Source organism: Cricetulus griseus, chromosome 2 (assembly GCF_003668045.3).
Source record: "Cricetulus griseus strain 17A/GY chromosome 2, alternate assembly CriGri-PICRH-1.0, whole genome shotgun sequence".
Classification (NCBI taxonomy): Eukaryota; Metazoa; Chordata; class Mammalia; order Rodentia; family Cricetidae; genus Cricetulus; species Cricetulus griseus.
Window position 1 is genome coordinate 404,034,104 of NC_048595.1, and position 21,371 is coordinate 404,055,474.

Genomic DNA, 21,371 nt, shown 5'->3' on the forward strand with positions numbered 1-21,371 from the left:
AGTCATTAAAAATAGACTTCAGTCACATTGATTGGCCCTGGCCAGTTCTTCACCTCCTGTGGAGCATATGTTCCCAGAAGTCAGCAGTCGCCTATTTAGCCCCGGTAATGTAGGGCATCCTTCTCAGAACTCTAACTTTGCCACCTGTTCCCGGAGCCAGTCTGTCTCTCGGTAGGGTTGTGACTCTTTCTTACTGAGACACAAAATGGGGGCGGATGATGCCACTTCATCCATAGGTTTGGTAGTCACCCTTTCTGAGAGGTTCCTCCTTGGTTGTGTGTGGTTTTCTGATCAGCACCTGCCACCTGGTTTCATGGCCTCGATCAGCACCGGTAGTCCTTTGGTCCTTGTCTGCTCTCCTGGATGGACTCCTTCCTCAGGTGCTGGAAACAGAGTGTGTCTTTGTAGGACTGCCACGTTTGCTGCAGACAACATGGTGCTGCTCTAGCCGTAAGCTGGAGGGGCTCTCAGAGGTGAGGCAGAGGCCACACCCACCAACTGATACTAGCAAAATGAAACAAAGGCGATGTAGAAAAAATATGGACTTAATAGTTGGCATTAGCTTCAATAGAAAAAGTATCATAATTATAACTCTTAGCAATCTCCTGGCATGGACTGGGTCTGTAGACTGGCTGGCTCTTGGCAGTATTGGTACTTGGAACATCGTTTAACATTGCCCGAGGTCAATGAAGCATCTGTCCTGTCTCTGAGGTGTTGTGCTTCAGCTGTCCATTATCACCAACCTCCTGATGAGGGGAGAGGCTGCTGTACTCAAGGGCCCCTGGCTCTCCATCCCCATTCAGCTGCACTCTTGGTACCCGATAACCTCTCGGCCCCTTTTGTCATTAACAGATCTCAGTGGCATCTCCTTCCACCCAGCCCCTGTAGAGATCCCAGTTCTCACTGAATATTTCTCTTTCTCTGTGTTTGTTTCTTTTCAAAACTGGCCATAGAAAAATTGCTCCCAGTGTGACTGATTTGGAATAAAGCTAACATGGAATAAAGCCCAGAATTTGCATGTGTTTAAAAGTCTCTGTTTCATGAAATTATTTATGAGAAAATGGAATGATAGAAGTCAATGCAGAGATTGCAGCATGGTACTGTGAGGAATTTGAGGAGGGCATTTTCATCTGGGCTCCGAGGACCAAGTCTAAAACAGCACATCCTCTTATTCGCAAGTTTCATAATTTTAGTTCTTCATACATGCAGCTATTTAACTTTGTTAGTACGTACGTGAGGTGAAATAGGATTGGCATTCATAGAGGGTCTGAAAGATACAGTGAACATGACATAGAGTATTTTCATTTCCAATCTATACTTAATAGTTTAGATAGAACCACCATGCAGTATCAGAGGAATTATTTTATAAGAAGTAATTAATTTAAGTGGGTCATAAAACCCCCTTGGCAGATGATGATGTTATTGGTCGTAAACACTGGAGACAGTCTTATGCTACAGGGTTATATAATATGGGCTCTTAGGGAGAGGCGTGAACTCTCTGAGTGTGTTGGGGTGCTGTTTAATTCATCACCGCAGTACTAAATAAAAAATTCATCATGCCTTTTAAAAAATGCCCAACCATTTCTAGGCAGTGAACTTGTAGTTCACTCCTGTGAATCCAGATCCTTCATGGCCAACTGTTCAAGTCTGAGGAGAGCCAGGAGGCAGCACATGAGGAACCGCCAGATCTGCATGTCTCCAAGAACAACAGGGTACACTGTGCACCTTAAAACACCATACTGACATGGGCAAACACTCACTTTACAGTTCCATCAGTTTCTAGGAACTCATCAGCCATCTGCTAGAAGAGTTCTGGAGCCTGCCTTGCTCATTAAGACCTTTGGGTCTAAACCCCAACTGGCCTCCGTCCAGTTCATGTCTTTGATAGCTCTCTGCGTGAGCAGCGAGGCTGTGACTTACTGTGTGTGGCCTGAGCACCAAAGCGTGTTTCAGAGCACTAGAAACACATGGTGAAGCAACACAGCTAAGCAGATTCATACTGAGATGCACCCTGCTCTGTCTTGTTTCTTCCTGACACATATATGTTATATAGGAATTACCAGGGAGTCCGTGGCGGCTCTCTTCAGAAGTAGATTACAGTGGAAGTGTTACTGGGGCAGACTCCCCTTGTAGTAAAGCCTGCTTTTTTTCCCCCCATGTTTTATTTATTTGTGTGTGTGTGTGTGTGTGTGTGTGTGTGTGTGTGTGTGTGTATGACACATATGTCATACGTGTAGAGGTCAGAGGACAACTAGAGGGAATTGATTCTTTCCTTCTACCGTGTGTGTCACAAGGTTTGAACTCTGGCTGCAGGCACCTTTACCCACTAAACCATCTCTCTGTCCCTAAAACCATGTTTCTTATTGAAAAATTTTTGCCTTTTGTTTTCATTGATGTAGTTCCTGGTTGCCTGTCTGGTTGGTTTGGGTATGCTGTAGCTGGGTTGTAAAGCCCTAGGGACTCTGAAGCAGGTGTTCTTCTAAGTAACAGAAAGGTTGTTCCATTGACACAAACATGGCCTCGCTGGGGTAGGCATTCCTACTTTCTTGGGTTTGTTATTGTTGTTTATTCTTTGAGACAGGGTTTCTCTGTGGATAGCCCTGGCTGTCCTGGAACTCACTCTTTAGAGCAGGCCTCCCCTGAACTGGGATTAAAGGCGAGCGCCACCACTGCCTGGAGGACATTCTTACTCTTAATGTACCTTAAACACCAGACCTTTGTAAGTTGCATCCTTAGAAAAACTTAGGTGTCTTAACACCTAAGGAGATAGAAAGGTAGATAATACATCAGAGTCTGTCTGTCTGCCTGTGTATTCCTTGACTTGTATGTGACATATGTAATTACATGCATCTATGACCACAATTGTTACAGATGTCTATTAACTCCTGGGCAGACTTCCTAGGAGCTTAAAACAAGTTTGCAAACACTTAGAGCTCCCATCTACCCAGTGCTAGGACTGAACACAAGCAGAGGCCGCTCAGTGAACATGTAGACGTTTTAATGCCTAGGGAATCCCATGCTTCTGACTTCAAGGTCATATTCACCTGTCTTCCATTCACCTGCCACAAATGTATTATAAAATACATTTGTAATAACAATATTCAAAACCCAGTGCCATGTGCCAAAGAATACAGACAAATTACTTTTACCCTTATAGTACTTTAAAGTCTTCAGAATTACAATCTGTAATCAATAAGCCCTTTTCATTCCTCATGGGGATTTATCATGGTATAGATGTTTGGATCTAGAAGTATCTCATTAAAGGGCATTTGTGTCTGTTGATACAGAAAATACGTGTTAAACCTTACACATGGTACTGCGTTCTGTGAGAAGAGATTTTGGCCTTGAAGATCATATTTTGTCCCACTGCTGACAGAACTGAAGGTTGGGATTTGGGCAGGCATGAGTGTTCATGTACCTGGGTTAGAAATGATGCATCCGGAATTGATTCTGAGCCAAGTTTCAGCATCTGTACTTGTGGTCCTTACAGTCAGTAATTCAGAAACTAGATTTTGAGCTCTGGAGGCTGATATCCAGTTCCCCCTTACCTGAGGCAGTGTACTCATTCTTTATTACACGGAGATTTGGATTTTATGACTATATAAAAGACTTGAATGCAGATTCAAATTTATTTGGACTTTAGAGCCAAAAGGAAATGGAACTGAAAGCCTGTGTTAAACACGAGTGGTCGTGAGGGTGATCTCCTGTTCCCGGCACGGAGAGGCCTGAAAATGTCCATGCAGCACACAGCCTAGTAGCTTGTCGAGCGTCTACTCTTTTTTTTTTTTTCAACTTTTTTTTGGGGGGGGGGATTCGAAACAGGATTGATTTATATGACAATCCCAGTTCCCTTCTCCCACCCGTCCTCCCCTACCACCACCCCCCTCCAACTAAAACCCTATCTATCACATATCCTTTCTGCTCCCCTTGGATGGTGAGGCCTTCCATAGGGTGAACTACTTGAGTTGAAGATCAGATACTATGTCAGCGAGAAAAAAACATATGAGTTCTCTCCTTTAGACAGTGTGGCTTTGTTTGAGGAAATGAGCATGTATTTGTGTGGGAGGGCATGGCTGTGGAGGTCAGAGGACAACCCCAAGTACTCCTCATCTTCTACCTTGTGACTTCTTCATGGGCTCCAGGGATCCCAATCAAGGTCATCCGGCATGAACAGCAAGCATTTTTACCCACTGAGCATTCTCCTTGGCCCCTTGGAAAAATTTATTTTTAATTCCTGTTTCCAGAAATTAATTATTAAAAAGTGCTGTGTAGTAGAATTCCTGAAGGTAATTAAGGATGTGAGCATAGATACTTTCTACCAACTTAGAAATAAGTTGTTAAAACATGAGTTGTAGCCTTGAACTATACTCAAAAACTATTTGGCTTTCTTAAGTAAGTTTTAGCGCTAGTAAAAGTGCCTACATTTCTATTTAAATTAAACCATCTCTACATGCCAGTGGGTTCTGTAGGTTTATATGCATTTTAACAGCCAGGTGACGTAAGCCCAGTGGACACCCCAAGAGATCTGTTCCCAGACCCGGTTTTGGCCATCCAGGTGTCTCCAAGAGGCCACATTGGTTCTAGCACCACCAGTGGTTTCTTGTTCCATCCCATTTCCTCTTTCCCCACCAAGGCAGGGTTCATCTGGACCAAAGCAGGGTTTCCAGAGGAGGCAGTGTGGCTGAGTCTGAAGTTTGAGTCTTGGCTAAGAAAGCTCCATAGTTACCAGAATAAGCAAAACAGCCTGGGCTTTTTATGTTTTGTGTCAGTTTTCCTAACAGAAGACTTGCTCTTTTATCTGAAGCGTGATCTGTTTAAGACAGTTATTTTGCCTATAAATAGATTCATTTTGCTAGTTTTGTAAAGACTAGAAAGACCAGAAATTGAACTCTAAAAAAGGATACTGTCCCTAGTAGATGTGAGTTTACTGGTGGGGGAAAGGGGCAATGAGTGATTCTTTGAAGACAGGGAAATGAGGAAGAAGGGCCAGGGAGTGCGTGTGCGAATCGGGCTGTAAGATGTAAGATGTAGACATCATTTCTAGACGTCCTGGGTAGAGTCCAAGACCAGCAGCACAGGATGATGGCATCCAGCAGGATCTGGAAAACGGAGTTCCACTGCAGATCAAGGGTAGGTAGAGGGAAATGTGGCCACTAGACTCAAGAGAAATGGAATGCGTAGTTTGGGGACTTCATGAATAAAGGCTACTTCATGTCATCTTGCAAAGACGGAAAGATTCTCATTGCACCTTTATGGCTGTTATAGGGAGATTGCAGCAGGGATCACCACAGACTACCAGAGAAGGTGTTCGAATCCACTTAGATTACCCAGAAAGAAAACTGGAGGGAGATTTAACTCTACTCATTGAAAGGCTCGCCCATTTGTTTCTTTCCTTGTATCATAAATACTAGTGCTCCCAAAGTTGCCTTAAGACTCATGTAGATTGTTGGTGTTTTTCACATCCTCGTTAGCTGACACTTCCGTGTTGTTCAGGAGTCTACATGCACATGATGGGCAGCACATATCAAATGCTGTTCATTGTTCATCCTTTGTTTCCTCTGTGAGGAGAAGGGATGTAGTCCATCTATAAAGCTTCCTAGAGGAACAGTCGTGCTAGGGTAGCCTTATTTCATCCATTTGCAGGACCCCCTTCATGCACCCAAGGAGGCCTTCCTACTCCTACAGAGTTGCACTAAATACAGATTTGAGAAAGTGCTGGATATTAAGATTGGTTTGTTCGCCCTACCTGCCCAGACCATGCTGTTTTGTTCTGCTGACAAATTTCCTAGGTGTTGACCATGGTTCATTGGAACTAGACATATGGACAGGAAGCAGACTCCATGGCAAATAAACTTGAAGGGGATGAAGCAGTCTAGATCCTTTTTGGAGTTCTGCAATGCCCAGGAGCATAAGGAAGGCTCTGAGAAGCCCTTCATTGAGGATGCTTGCTTTACTGTTCCTCCCTCACTGTGGACCTGGCATCACCTTCTCTTTGAACACAGGCTGATGTCCTTTGGAATTAAGTGTTAGAGGGGTGGTTCTGTGTGGAAAGTTACTGAGAGAGAGGGGTCACTAAGTGGCAAGAAGGATAAAATAAGCAAACAGAACTTGTCCCTGTCCCCACAAGAGCTAAGAGTTGTCTGTTCTGTGTGGTGGGTTCCTCCTCAGCTTGACTTTCAGTTACTCACAAAGTCTACAGAAATGACTACCCTGGAAGAATGTGAATCCCACGTTAGCTGCTCACTTTTGGAACTGAAGAGTAACCAAGTCTAGCCTAATTGTGAACAACCTAATTTGACGCAGAAACTATTTTGAAGAAAAGCGGTTCTTTTAAATTTCAGAAATACATTTGGCAAAGATGCTCAGATGACTAAGTTATTTTTTGGCTTGCAGCATGTACGGAACATAGTTGTATGTGCCTGATTACTTTGACAGTGTAGTAGTGCGATGCTCCTGAGATTTCCTTTGGCCATGTAACTTAGTATTCGTTTTAACAGCTCAGAGATAAACCTCAAGGACCAGCCGGATTCTAGCTGACCTGATATGAAAATGCACAGCTGAAAGGCCCTGAAACACTGATTCCACCTTTGAAATGTTGCTAGTGAATCCTCTCCCAACAAGATGGGAGAGAATATTCTTTATAATTGAGTAACACGGCTGTTTCTCTCCACAGAGGCCAGCAAGCTTGTTATGTCCTATGTGGCAGCAGTTTGTGGAAAAGGAGCGGAAGTTAATGAAGTCAAGGAACAGCTTCTGCAGTCCAACCCTGTCCTGGAAGGTAAGGATTTTGTGTATGTTGGCTTGTTGTGATTCAAATAGCAAGCTTGTTTTCAGGGCACTGCAGCTGCCTGGTGTTCAGGGAGGGAAGAGGACACAGTGCTGGCCAAGCTTTTGAGGAAAAAAAGCCCCTTCTTAGTGATGCTTAACTTCAAGTACTTAAAAGAGGGAATAACTTACCCACGGAAAAGTTACTTTCCCACCCAAAAATTGTCTTTGCCACTCAATTTTCATTGAACTTACTTTGATTTGCTCATAAGCAGTTGACGGGTGTTTGCAGTTGATGGTGTAGTGATGTTTTGCCACTCATCATAATGCCCGTGGCTGGTTATTTTTGTTGTCAGGGAAAATCAAGGGCTGTAGAAAGCCCAAAGCTGGCTGTAGATCCATCTCCCAGGCTCTGTTCCTAGCTCTCTGGTAGCTAGCTCATATTCTTGGAAGCTAGAAGACAGAGATCAAAGCCCTGCTAAGGTAGGTTTCATTTGGAGGCCTTCTCTTGTCTCAGAGACCTTGATGCTCATGTGAACTCCTCTTTCTGTGTCTCTTGGGAACAAGGACAAAAGGGAGTTCCATGATGTCCCCATACTCCATGCTCCACACTCATGACTTCAGCTAGCCTCAAGTATTTCCCAAAGGCTGTCCCATTGAGGGTTAGAACTTTAACATGTAAATGGAGAAAAAGGACCAAAAACATTGGCCCATCAGTCAGGACTGAGCTAGAGACTGTCCTGTTCACGGGATTGGAGCATGGCATCTACCTTTAGTATAAACCATCCTTATACTAAAAATGAAATTAGAGTCTGAAAGATGGCTCAGTAATTAGAGCACTGGCTACTCTAGCAGAGGACCTGGGTTTGGTTCCTAGTACACACAAAGCATCTTTTATCTGTCTGTAACTCTAGTTCCAAACAATCTGACACCTTCTGGTTTTTGTGGATACCAGGCATGGTAGAGATGCATGCATGCATGCATGCATGCATGCATACATACATACATACATACACACACACACACACACACACACACACACACATGCAATGGGATTTCTTAGCCTAGGCACTGTTGTGTTGGACTTGTCTTTGCTTCGAACACAAGGCCTATCCTGTGCATTTATGGCATCTACTTGCCAGGTGCCCGTAGCACCCTTGTACCTGTCAGATTTGAAAATGTCTCCAAACATTAGCAGCTGTCTCCCAGAGAGGCAAAAGCATAGTTTTAGAATCTGGTCTAGAGGAATAGTTTGGCTCAATCCTTTGCTCAGAGAACAGAAGGACAAGACTGAAGATGGATGAAAGTAGCACTGGTAGGCAGCTCTTGGCACGGAGGGTCCCCTCCCTGTTGTCTTTTGTACTCCGGCTCAGCCCCTCCTCCCCTCCTAGAGATGTTCTTGACCTCTTGAGCATTCACTATGAAACAAACTTCATGTTTCAGATGGGACACCATGCCTGCTGGCCTGAGGCTGGCAAGACAGGAGACATGGAGCCCTGTAAGCCATTAAGCCATTACATTTTGATCTCTACTCTGTTCAGTACCTTAACTGGTAGGGTATATAAGAAGTGGCATCTTTTCTTTTTATTGATCTGAGATGTGGGCCTTTTGCCTCCCTGCCTTTGTGCTCTGCATGAGCTGTATTTCTGGAGGAAAGCTGTGGCGCAGCAGAATGCTGCAGCCTGCATCTTTTCTAGAATCTCTCTATTTGGTGGTATTTGAAGCTAGGCTGCAGTGCGGGAAATTGAAGAAATGCCTACTGTGGGTGTGTGTTATCTTTATGGGAATGCTTTGCTTTTTAACTGGAGCTGCTACTGTAAATGAACGTTTAGAACAACGAACTTTAAAAAAAAACAACTGTGGAATGTGTCTCGGGTGTTCTATAATAGAGCACTTGTTTCTAATTATGAGGCTCACAGTAAAAGACTTGAGTGTTTAGGGTTGTGTTTGGTAATGTGCAACTCAGACTTCTTTGATGAAAAGATGGTTTATGGCTTGCAGATGGGGCTCTGAGCAGGTCTTGTGGAGCAGTCCTTTGCTGGCCCCTGACCTTCAAGCCACAGCACGTTGATCTTTATGTGTCAGCATCTTGAGCTGGGCTTTGGGCCTGCACTAATTCATTAATTTGGCAGGCCTACATTCTAAACTGGCCACAGAAGACTAGCCCACAAAAGCATGGGGAATATCACGGTTTAATGGGGACACCAGGTCAAGTGTCCACTGTCATCAAGGTTGCATTCATGGGTGCCTTTTGGTTGGCAGTGGGTATGTGATGAGGATCGGATCCCCCACTCAACTTGCTTCCTTCTGTGAGTATTGGCAGGGTTTCCCCTCTCAGTGTACAGCAGGGTCAGCCTGTCTTCCTCTGAAGGGGAGAGTTTGGTGTCAGGAACTTATCAAACCATAATTGGCTCAAACTTCTTAACATAAGGAACGTTCTCTGTTGACTTTGTCAGCTTTGTCTTAACCCATTTTGAACCAGCTGCGTGGTGTTTAAAACAGGGTCTGGCTGGCCTGGAATTCTCTGTGTAGAGCAGGCTGACCTGGAACTCACTATGTAGACGAGGCTGGCCTTCATCTTACAGAGATCTGCCTCTGAATGTTAGGATTAAATGCTTCCACCACCACCACCACCACCACCACCACCACCCCAGTCAATTATTTGTTTTTAAGGAAAGAACATGAAACAGGATGAGTGAAATGACTCAGTAGATCAAGGTATTTGCTACTAAGCCTGATATCCCAAGTTCAGTAACCAGCACCCGTGTGGTAGAAGGAGAGAACCAACTCCTTTATCCTTTAAGTTGTCCTCTGACCACCACATGCCTAGTCACAACAAACACATAAATACATGTTTTTTGAAGATATAAAACAGTGGGCTCAACATCAGGTTTGGCCGCTGAACTGTCATTACTCTCCCTGAGAATCCTCCCACCCTCTTTCAGGGTGTTGCTTTCAGGGAAGGGCCTCCTCTGACGCCCATGTGCTCTCTGATGGTTGGTTGATGCCCTAATGCTCTCCCCCATTTAAATTGATGGAGGCATAGAGGCTTCCAGAAATGCACTATCTAGCCTCTTATTCAAGAGGTTTGTTTCATTTAACCACACCATCACGAATGCTTCCTCACTAGTTTTAAATGTGGCTCCCAGATCCCCAGGGGAACAGCTTGATGGAAATGCAGAATTTTGCATCTCTTCCAGGATTTACTGGCCCAAGTGCCCGTACAAGAGCCTTTCTCGACTTAGGTTCACCTCAGGTTTGAGGTGCACTACTGCCTTCCGCGCATCCACAGGGATATATGCATCCAGGCCACTCTGTTCTCCGTTTTCGTCATCCCAGACTGACTTGTCAGTATCTGTGCACAGGCTTGGGGAAGCAGTCTGTGTGCCGCATAGCTATGCTGTCACCTGAGTTGAACAGGGGACATGGTTAAACGTTCTGTGCCCAGGCGCAATCAGCCGGTAGTTCTCATGGGTCCTCATTTCAAAGGGGGCCCCAGGGCAGATGTGTCTCCTTGAAGCAGCGAAGACCAACATAGACTTGGGCTGTGCATCGTGGGTCATGTTAGTTTCCTGTATTTTCTAGATTTCATGTAAGTCTGCCTGTTGGGCATAAACTAATAAACTATGTGTTGTTTTTATCTTATTTTAAATGACTCATTTTTAACTCTCGGTAGATATTTCTCTTGCTGTACTGTACTTACGTAATCACATTTATATAAATAGCTTTATTTCAGAGTTAGTTTAAATTTCATATGCCTCCTGTGCTCTCTAAACCTCACCCACTTCCATCAAACCTACGGTAATAGAAGATGATTTATGAAATAACTGTACTGCTAATGTTGGCGGAGGAGTAGATGCCTTACCTGCCACCCACTCATTAGAATCCTATCCACAGGAGTGAAATGGTGTCGAATTAGGCAAGACTAAGTTTGGAGTGACACTTGAAACAGCCCCAAGAATCAGGGCTGTCACTTTTTCCATGTGTATTTCTAATAACTGAGGGAAGTTTTAGCAACTTATTAAAATTTCTGCTGGATATGAGTGTATGGCATTTGGGCAGAAATGCTGTCATTTCAAGCTGTGTTTGCCAGGGGTTATTCCTGTTTGGTACTATGGTTGCTTTATGTTTCTGCTCAGAATTATTAATTTTTTTATCAGATTTACTGATGCATCTGTTTCTTTCTCACCAGCCTTTGGAAATGCCAAGACCGTAAGGAATGACAACTCCTCTAGATTTGTAAGTATTTGTATAAGCTTAAGTGCTAACACTAATATTTAGTCCATGTGTATTTAAGCAAACAGATGTTTAATATTTCTTAATACACACATTTTTTAAGGTCAGAAGAGAGCCTTTGGAAGTCCTGTGAGAGCTCTTTGTTTGTCATTTATTTATTTTGCTTTCTGAGAGTTTTCAGTTTTTCTTGTAGTGGCAAGCTATTTTTGTCATGTTTTCTCCTCATCTTCAGTCATAAAGTTACATGGGTTTAAATAAGACTATTCAGGATCATTTCTTACTCATCTGGTGGTTGTTATTTGGAAATCATAATTAAAAATCAGAAACTTGCCAGGTGGTATGGTGCACACTGTTAGTCCCAGCACTTGGGAGGCAAAGGCAGGTGGATCTCTGTGAGTTCCAGGCCAGCCTGATCTACAGAGCAAGTTCCAGGACAGCCCCCAAAGCTATAGAGAAACCCTGTCTCAGAAAAAAAAAAAAAGAAGAAGAAGAGGAAGAAGAAGAGGAGGAGGAGGAAGAGGAGGAGGAGGGGCAGGGGGAGGGGGAAGAATCAGAAATTCAGCCAGCAGTGGTGGCACACACCTTTAATCCCAGCACATGGGAGGCAAAGGCAGGCTGATCTCTGTGAGTTCAAGACCAGCCTGGGCTACAGAGTGAGTTCCAGGACAGCCAGGCCTGTTATACAGAGAAACCCTGTCTCAGAAAAACCAATCAACCAACCAACCATACAAACAAACAAAAGGAATCAGAAATTCAGTGAAAAAGAAAGATGAAGTGAGTATCAAGTTTTGTGCTCTGTTGCCCTTGTCTCTTATTGATAACTTAAGAAAGGAGGGGATGTTCTTAAACCTTCCTGCAGGTAAAATCTCTAGGATTGGTAAGTGTGAGGGTCTGGGGAATCTGCTGAAAACTGAAGCGAATAATATCTTGTCATGATTGAGCCTGAAACACCACTTCTAGTGGAGGCTTGCCCTTGCTGCTGTTGGAGCCTTCTCCCCTGTAACTGTCCAGCACATGTCTGCAGGTTGGCACACTTGGTTTTGTCCAGCTGCCCTCAGGCCTCTGTTCTTCACAAAGATGTAGACGCTACCTCGGGAGCAAATGTGTTCAGCATCACAGAAGTGTGTTTTTGCTCTTTGCAGTGCTGGAGACTGTGTGCATGCTAAACTATACCTCTTGTACCCCTCCCATCCCGTCTCCTCCCCTCCCCTCCTTTTGGTTACTTGTTAAGTTACTCAGGCTGGCCTCGAACTCATTAGTAGCTCAGCTAAGCCTTGAGCTCTCTGGTTTCTGTTGCCACAATATCCTGAGTCGGTGAGATTAAAATCTGTACCATGTGCCCTGGCTCCATGATGGTGTTTTGAGATTTTTTTTTCTTCTGTGGTTTAACAGCAACAACACAAAATCATTTTTTTTTTCTAAGCCATCTTCTCCCTTCATTGCTTGTACCAATGGAATCATTTTTGATAATCTTTGATGCCTTCACATCAGAACGTCTCCCATGCCCCCATTTTAGACCCCTTTGGCCTTCTCCATAGACAGTTGTCCAGAGCTTAAAGAATGAAATGGTCTCAGGTGGAGGTAGTTTTTGTAGCATAGAAAGTAGAAGGCTAAATAAGTTCCTAAACCCAAGGCTGTGAATTTTCCCATGGGATTAGCCTGTTACCTTCTTATAACCAGCTTGATCCAGGCCTCTTCTTGTTTATCAACATGGATAATCTCATTGCATAGATAGAGTTTGAAATGAAGTAATTACAATGATTGTTATGTGATAGAAATTTAATTTTGTTTGCAAATTGTGTGCACATGGCACTTTTAAAGATATTTACAAATACATGTGGCCATGGCAATACAAAGGCAGAAAACTGTATTGCTTAAAAGGTCATTACAGTGGTATTTAAGATCCAGTGAATAGCTTGGCGAGCTATTTAGCTTATTAAATAGCTTCAGAAAAATCCTCTTATAACTTGGGTAGTAGAATATGAGATTAACACTTGATTATAGGCTAAATCATTTCATGCCTAGCTTCTAGCAATTTCTGTGCTTTGTGGTCTATGACTTGATTAACAAAACACCTAAATACGTGTTATAATTTTATAGTTGGACTCTATGTTACCTTGTGTAATCGTGATACCTTGACAGTGTCCCTGACTGTGTTTGGTTACTCTAGAATGAATTTGTTGATCACTTTACTGAGAAGTCTGACAGAATCCGTTATGCTGAAGTTAACACACATGAATTATAGCTGACACTTGTACCTGTGTGTTCAAGGACATACCTCACAGTGTCTCCCACATGCCCCAGTGTTTCTAGTTTGACATATGGAACTTTTTTTTTCTTTTTTTTCAGGCTCTGTTTATTAGTGCTCTTGCTTAAGCAGTGCGTGGGCATCTCCTCTGTGTAGAATGATGAGCTGGGGGGACAAGGGCAACACCTGTACTGTTGGAAAGTGTTTTTGCACAAATTCTCATCCAATAAGATTTTCTTTTTGGATGGAAAGTAATGATAACTTTCCGCCAGTAGCCCGAGCCCTGCCGCCATGCTAGGGCCCCCAAACAACACACAGAATCTTACATTAATTACAATACTGCTAGCCAATGGCTAGGATTTCTTATATGCTAGCTCTGTCTTAAGTATCAACTGTAGGGGACAGTGTAAGCCACACTTGCTAGAAGCTGGCTACAGGTGTGCCTGACCACGCCTGTCAGGGCATTGTCAAGGTGAGGTCAGGATGACTCGAAATAGGGTTTTAAGGCGCTGCAAGGCACATGGGAGGCTCTCTCTGGCCTGGCTGCCTTGCTGCCCCTGGCACGCTCTGGGTTGCGTTTGGCTGGTGTTTTTCTAGTAAAAGGATATCCTTATAGTAAGCTCCTTTTGTTCCTTAATAATCATCCATAACCATTAATCTTATCGAGGACAGCGGCCTTAGCATCCTATCTTCCTGGGACCACACGGCGACTCTGTTCTTTACTACATTTCCCAGAATCCTTTCTCCTAGTGCCGCCTATCTTGCTTATCTATTGGCCAACAGTGCTTTATTTATCAATCAATATGACAAACATATACACAGACTTCCCCCATCAGTGGAGTTTCTCTGTGTAACAGCCCTGGCTGTCCTGAAACTTGCTCTGTCAATCAGGCTGGCTTAGAATTCACAGATCCACCTGCCTCTGCCTCCAAGTGCTGGTATTAAAGGCATGTGCCACCTCACCCAACTCAATCAATAAGAATTTAAAAATGTGTGGATTTGTTTCTGTGTTTTAATATAAGCATAGGTTTCCTTACACTTCCCTTGTAGCCTGTGGCTTTTTTTTTCTTTCTTTCTTTCTAATAGTGGGAGTGATCCTTAGATGTGCTCCATCAAGTCTCTATGCCCCTTTACTCTTACAATGCAAGCTCTTTCGGTAGCGTCCAGGGCCTATCTTGCTGAAGCACTGTCTCTGCTTCTTAGACCCCCTCACCCTGCCCCAGCTTCACACACCTTTGTGACTCTCTGGCATCCCCCGAGCTCCTCAGCCTCAAGCCTTTGCTCTGTAGACCTGCACGTGCTATGTGGCATCTTGAATGATTTGTGTCTCCCTTCAAATGTTGCATTGACAATATCTTTCATACACTCTGACTTCATCTTGGTTGTATTTGCGTAAGGTATTTATTATTCTTTGGAGTTGTTGTACCAGACTACCTAATTTTCTCTTCATCGACTTGAGATCCTTGTAGGTGCCATGGGAACAAGTATTCTGGAGTCCTTGTGTATCTTTCAGACTCATAATCGGTAGAAGAGCACATGGTGCCATTGTAGACACTCAGAAAAAGTCCACGAATGCTTCTTTTTAAGAGGCTCATAGACTAATTGGGCATATCTAAAAATATGACACAGTACATATATTTTTAAGTTTTTCAGGAAGCTATGTGGGTGAAGTTTATGGACTTTTAGAGAAGATCCTAGAGTAGAAGACAGAATTAAAGGGACACAAAAAGCATAAGTGGGTCAAAATTAACTGGAGAGCAGGAAGGATTGGCCTGGCATCATGAGGAAACCCAGACCTGCATTTACCATAGTTTGTTGCTGGACCATTCGAGTGAATGGAAGGAGTTTTAAAACCAAGGCCTAGAAAATTGGGCCAGGATTCCAATTGGAGGGTGCTGAGTGTCGAGTTTGGAGTCACTACACATTCTTTGCAAGTGATAGGAAGCTTCCGGTTATTTCCAGATAGACTATTGTCATAATCAGAGCCAAGCTTAGATGAGCTCTGAGGGTGTGGCTGCCGCACAGCACCAGCCTTCAGCAAGGACATTCTCACAACTGCACATCGAGTCACTGGGGGTTGGCTTCCTGTTCCACTCTGCAGAGTTTTTACTCTTACTGTTCATTGTCCGCTAACGGCCTTAGAAAGGTCATTGTCACCATCTCCCAGGCCATCAAACTGAGTTAATTCTGTGCCCAGCGCCCTGCCTGTAATGGTGTCTTTTTTTCGTCATTTGTCCAAATACCTTACAAAGGCAACTTAGGGAGGATTATTTGGGCATATAATTAGAGGAGAAGCATCATCCTGTGTGCTGGGACAGGCCCTGACATTATGCTGTCCATCCATTGGTTGGTCCCTATGTCCCATAAATTCTCCAACGTCCCCACACAGTGCTACCAACTAGGACCAAGTGTTCAAACAGTGAGCCTGTGGGGGACTTTTCAGGAGGTAATGCCTGTGACCTTGGACAATGTCCTGTCTCTCTGATCTTTCCACCTGCTCTCCGGATCCTGTTGCCTCCTGGCCCAGGGACTCTTGTTGAAGTTATCTCCCAGAAGGTTGATCCCTGGCTCCCTGGATCTTTAGTTTTCTTCTCTCATCTCTAGCTGCTTTGCCTCCTCGTGTCCCCACTGTTCTGGAGGATCTCTGTCATGTCCAAGCCTGTCCCTGCAACTCTGTCTAGCTCTCAGCTTATGGTCATCTTTTGCCGCTCTTACTGGAAGCTCTCAACATTTCTCCTCTAATAATAAGTGCAGCCAGCTGATGTCGGATCCCTTGATACCCACGGCATCTGGCCCTGCTCCTTTCCAGTCCATTGCACACTGGTCAGATGATCTTGTAAAGTGGCGAATCTTTTCATGCCTCCTGGTTTAGGAACCTTCAGTAACAGTGGCTCATGTCAGGAGAATGTCAAAAAGTCACACTGCTCTAACTTTGGCCTCTAGCCTGAAACCCTCTCTCACTAACCTAACAGGAGCTGGTTCTTAAGTCAGCTCCTTCTGCTTCCCCGACCTCCTGTCTCCTGACTTGGCTGGCTTTGAATTTGCTATGAACTCTTCTTCCTCTTCTCCTCTTGCCTTCACTCCTCGAATAGCCATATGCATCCATATGTCTCTCCACTACAATGGCCTGTTTACAAGAGCTCCTTCTCAGCAGGGACCGTGTCTGGTTTTTCCCTGCACCTTTTCATCCTAGAAGAAATGGTGTGGAGACATTTGCTTGGTGTGTAAGTGAAGATTTAAAAGGATAGATATCAGTGGGAGAAGAGCTGGTGAGGGAGTATCTGTAAGCTAATAAAAAGTCACAAACTGCATTGTTGACTAAGTGCCATGTGGTCATGTTTTTTTCTCCCTGCTTATCACACTTTTAAAATTAATGTAATTCTGGGGGAAACTATATACAAAGCATCTGTCTAACTATGATTAAGGTAGGGCATGAAACAAAGCAAAAACAATTTACTTATTAAATAAACATATACTTTGCCAAACACGAAGCAGATGGCAAGGTTATTCTGCTGGAACTCTTCACTCAGGCAATTGGACACCGACTCTGTAGAATTCACAATATTTAACTCCGTGCGTCTTAAGGTACTGGTCATAGAGTGTGATGTGAACCTGGACTCTATATTGCTATAAAATCTAGGTCAAATGGCACTAAAAAGTATAATTAGTCCTTGATTCTGACCTTGTGACACCACATCATTGTGTTTTGATTTGAGTAGATGGGAACATGGAGTGCTACGTTTCACTCACTGCCTCATACAGAGTTTGTAACAATGGCTTAAAAGACATTTTGCCTGTAAAATAAAATAACGTATCTTTCCAATCAGTTTATCTGCCAAGACTAGTACCTTTGTTTTTAGTCTTGATTTGAGACTGTATACCCTTCAGGAATTTGAAAAATATCTGAAATGGAAAGGTTATGTGATGGAAAGGTTTCCCACGTGTGTGTGTGTGTGTGTGTGTGTGTGTGTGTGTGTGTGTGTGTGTGTGTGTGAGACAGAGAGAGAGAGAGAGGGGGGAGGGAGGGAGGGAGGGAGGGAGGGAGAGAAAGAGAGAGAGGGAGAGAGAGGGAGAGAGAGAGAAGATTTGTTCTTAAATTAGCTACAAGCTACAGGGCTCTAGGTACTGTTATGCAGTGTGAATTATTCATGGAGCCATTGTTTTGAATTATGGGTAAATGAACTGCCTTTCTTAATTACATTGAGACAAAGGATTAAAAGTGAGTTAGTATGCTATTTTCTAAAGAAAACAGTCTGTTTGGGGATGAACTTACAAAGTCTCTCTTTGACAGGGCAAATATATGGATATTGAATTTGACTTTAAAGGTGATCCACTGGGAGGAGTGATAAGTAACTGTGAGTATTTTCCTTGACTCTTTATGAACCGTTTGAGAATAATAAAAACAAGTGTTTAAATGGTGGAATATTTTAAATACTGTGATTGAAGAGATGGAAAGAGAAGCATTTACTTTTCTAAGAGTGTTTAACTGTTGCATTCAGATTGCTTTACAATATAATATAAAATATATATTTATATATACATGCATGTATATATACATATATATTGTTTGTTTTGGTTTTGGATTTTGAGTGAGAATTGTACTGTCTCATCCAAACAGGCCTCAAAACTCAGGTATCATTATGTCTGGCTAAATGTTGTGAAAGACCAATTTATTGGAAAACTATCTAGAAATCTGTGGAAGTATCTGTTACTTTATATCTGTACTTCATATTGGTCTTTAAGCCAATCTAACAAAATATATTCATGATTAAAAAATAAAACCTAAGGAATTTATTAATTAATTTTGTGGTGCTAAGATAGAACTCAGGGCCTCACACACACTGGCCAATTGCACTGAACTTTACCTCAGCTCTAAAATATAAATAGTTTATTTAAATTAATAACTTTTAAAGGAAGCTATCAGGTACAGTGAGGAATGTTAGACTTCAAATGTTATTTTGAGAAGTGTTGTGACCTCTTTTCTAGGCTATCTAAATAGTGGAAATGTAATATAGTTGTTAGTAAAATGTGGACTCATTAGCCTCCTCCAGAGTGTGACTGGGTAAGGAAATAAGCAGGCCTGGCTAAGGGCTGCCCAGTAGCTCTAGCTTCAGGATTTGTGAGCTGTCAGGAGTGAGCCACACCAGCTTCACTGGCTTTGTGTGCCTTCATTGCCTTAGAGCCAGGAGCCACGGCACTCCCCTGATGTTTCTTTCTCCTTTGATTTCAAGTTTTATTTGTTTGGAAATTACTTATAATACAGGGGTTTATGTGCCTCCAGCTCTTATCTTGCTGTCCTCTTGAGTGTTCTGGGTTTTAGGATCACAGGACCAGACCTCCTATGCCCTATCACCCCAGAGTGCTATAGGGGTTATTAGAATAAAAGTAAGTCCAGACTGGGTAAGAAAATGACAGAGCTATCTAAAGTTGTTCAAGACACCTTCATTGGTTTGCTACAGCAATGACATTTCTTTTTCTTTTTTAAAAAAGATTTAAAATTTTTTTTTAAATTCTGTATATGTGTCTGTCTATACATGGGATACAGATGCTGGTGGAGGCCAGAAGAGGGTTTTTGGATCTCCTACAGCTGGAGTTACAGGTGGCTGCATGCTGCCTGACTCGGTGCTGGGAAACTCTCTCGTGTCCTCTACAAGTGCATCAGGCATTCTTAACCACCAAGCCATCTCTTCATCGCCACTGTTCCTGAACTAAGATATAAAATGGGCGAGTGGCCGGTGATCTGGTGAAAGAGGAGATGCTGGTAGCCAAGAACCCTAGAGCCACCAGGGGTTCACGAGCTCTTCCAGATCAGCCATAGGGCCAGAAGAATGCTGTGCAGAGATTGGTGTTATGGGTTATTTGAGCATACTGTGTAACCAAAATTTGGGTGTGTGTTGTGGGGGGTGGGGGGAGACAAGGGTGAGAGAGAATGAGAACACACATATATACTTACGGATGTTCGTGAATGTGTGGAGAGATCAGTGTCAGTGTCTTCTTCATTCCCTGTCTATCCTATTTCTTGAGATGAGATCTCTCACTGAACCTGTAGCTCAGAGATCTGGCTCCACCACTGGCTAGCACATCCCAAAGTTTTTCATTTCTCTGTCTCCCCAGTTGTATTACAGACACATACCATAGAGCCCAGCTTTTTACATGAGTCATAGGGAGCTGAACTCATGTCATCATGCATGTGTGGCAAGCGTTTTATCAACTGAGCCATTTCCCATCAAAACGTAGCCATCAAAAAGTAGCTGAATTCTTCGTTAGAATTTTCATCACAGTTCACAGACAGGGCCAGCGTCTTCTCCTCTTTGAAATAACAGGAGTAAGTAGGTCAATCTGTGGTTCCTCCCACATCAGCATTTTACAGTTCTTGCATGATTTGACTTTTCATTTTGGTTTGCCTGACTATAGACTTTTGTGTGCTATTCATTGGGATTGTATATATTTGTAAGAATGTATCTGTGTGAGGGAAATGCTTCGAAGGGAAGTTCTGACATGACATAAAATTGGATAGGATACTGCAATTTAGATCACATGATTTTGTGTGCTGAAGATGGCAGAAGAAGTGCTCATGTGGCATGCGTATGCTCCAACCAGAAGCAGATGACTGTTACCCCTACTAGACTGTGTAGACAGACTCTGTAGGGCATGGCAGCTGATGAGAGCTGTCGAGGAAGAGGGTGACTCAACTTTAAGACCACCATTTTCAGGAACAATTAATTTTAATTTGACAAGCTATCCATAAACCTTTAGTACTTTTCTTTTTATAAGGCAAATTAACTCTAGTTATTGTATTATTAATGGCAGTTATTGCAGCGACTAGTTATTACATTGATGGTAGCGTTAGGTTCATCCCTTTATTACAGAACTTGCAGCTGAGCATTCTGGAATGATTTATTCAATTCGTTCTTGAGGATTCTATGAAGATAATTGGGAATTACTTCATTATTAATACAAGAAAATAACTTTGGACTTACATTTTAGTTCAAGGTTTAAACAGAAATGTCTCCCTGACATTAAGTAAGAATCAGGAGACTCTTACAGTATCCATGGAAAATAAATACTAAACACTTCGTTTCCATTAAGGTTAATACGTCTGTGCAAATGAATTTCATATGGTCTTGGTTACCATTTGTTCCCACAAGCAAATTATATTGAAATTTGTGAAGTGGGAACACCCTGGTGTTTAAGAATATCCTTTGCTTAGAGAGGAAAGGCACACATTAGTGGTGGAACAGGACATTTCACCCCATATCAATAGGGCTGACTCATGTGATCATGGGAGCTGCCAGTCTGGCTTAAATGCATGAGAAGCAATGGGTGAACCCCGGGGTTTCTCACCAGACCATGACAAGTTAGCTTCTTGCAGGCTGGAAAAGAGCACAGGCTTGCCATTTTTTTTTTTTTAATAGAAGATATCCATTGCTTCCTTTTCCAACAGCCACTAGGAAAACACAACATTGTTACTGGCTAAAGTGATTACCCTGAGAGGTACAAGGACCCTCTAGACAGCTGTATAACAGGGAAGTGGAAAACAGGCCAGCAGCTTATCTTCCTCTTCCTAAAAGCGGGTGTAATACAGTCTTAGTCTGGACCACATTTGAAAGTTCAGGTCCCTGAGGGCAGGGTCTTTAGGAAGGGTGTGTAATTAAAATGGGAGGTGGCAAATGCTCCCTTTAGTAGAGAAAATAAAACACAGAAGCATATGCAGATGTTCCACTGATCTGGTGTAGCATGTCTCCCAGTTGGTTAAGGCTTTTTGGTTACATATTGGTCAAGTGCTGTGTTTGAAGATTTTTGTGTCATAGTGCTGTGAACTGGAACCTTTGAGAGACCTGTTTTCTTCTTCTTCCTTTTGTAATACTCCCAGGCACCCTCTTAAATCTGTGGTTCTTGGAAGCAGTTTAGACTGTGGAAAAGCATGATCTAAATCTCACGGGTTTTATCTGTTCAAAGAATACCACAAAGAGGAACCTGCTCTGGAAATGGGTGCTCATTCCAAGTGAGCCATCTAATGTGTAAACTTGGGAAAGCTCTGGCTGCCCTCACCCCAGCTGGGTGTCAGGAGAAACACAGGCAGCCCTCCTTGTCCTGTTTCGTTATTTGGGCATTTGCTTCA

General features: G+C 43.1%; 1 protein-coding gene across 3 annotated transcripts in view; it reads left to right on the forward strand.

Annotated features, from left to right (window-relative positions):
* Positions 1-21,371, forward strand: part of Myo1b (myosin IB) — a 164,930-nt gene that overhangs the window by 83,717 nt on the left and 59,842 nt on the right. For all 3 annotated transcript variants that reach the window (XM_027396859.2, XM_027396860.2, XM_027396861.2), the window contains exons 5-7: positions 6,674-6,778; positions 10,958-11,004; positions 17,541-17,604. In XM_027396859.2, coding sequence (XP_027252660.1) covers positions 6,674-6,778; positions 10,958-11,004; positions 17,541-17,604 — 216 coding nt within the window. The remainder of the gene's footprint in view (positions 1-6,673; positions 6,779-10,957; positions 11,005-17,540; positions 17,605-21,371) is intronic.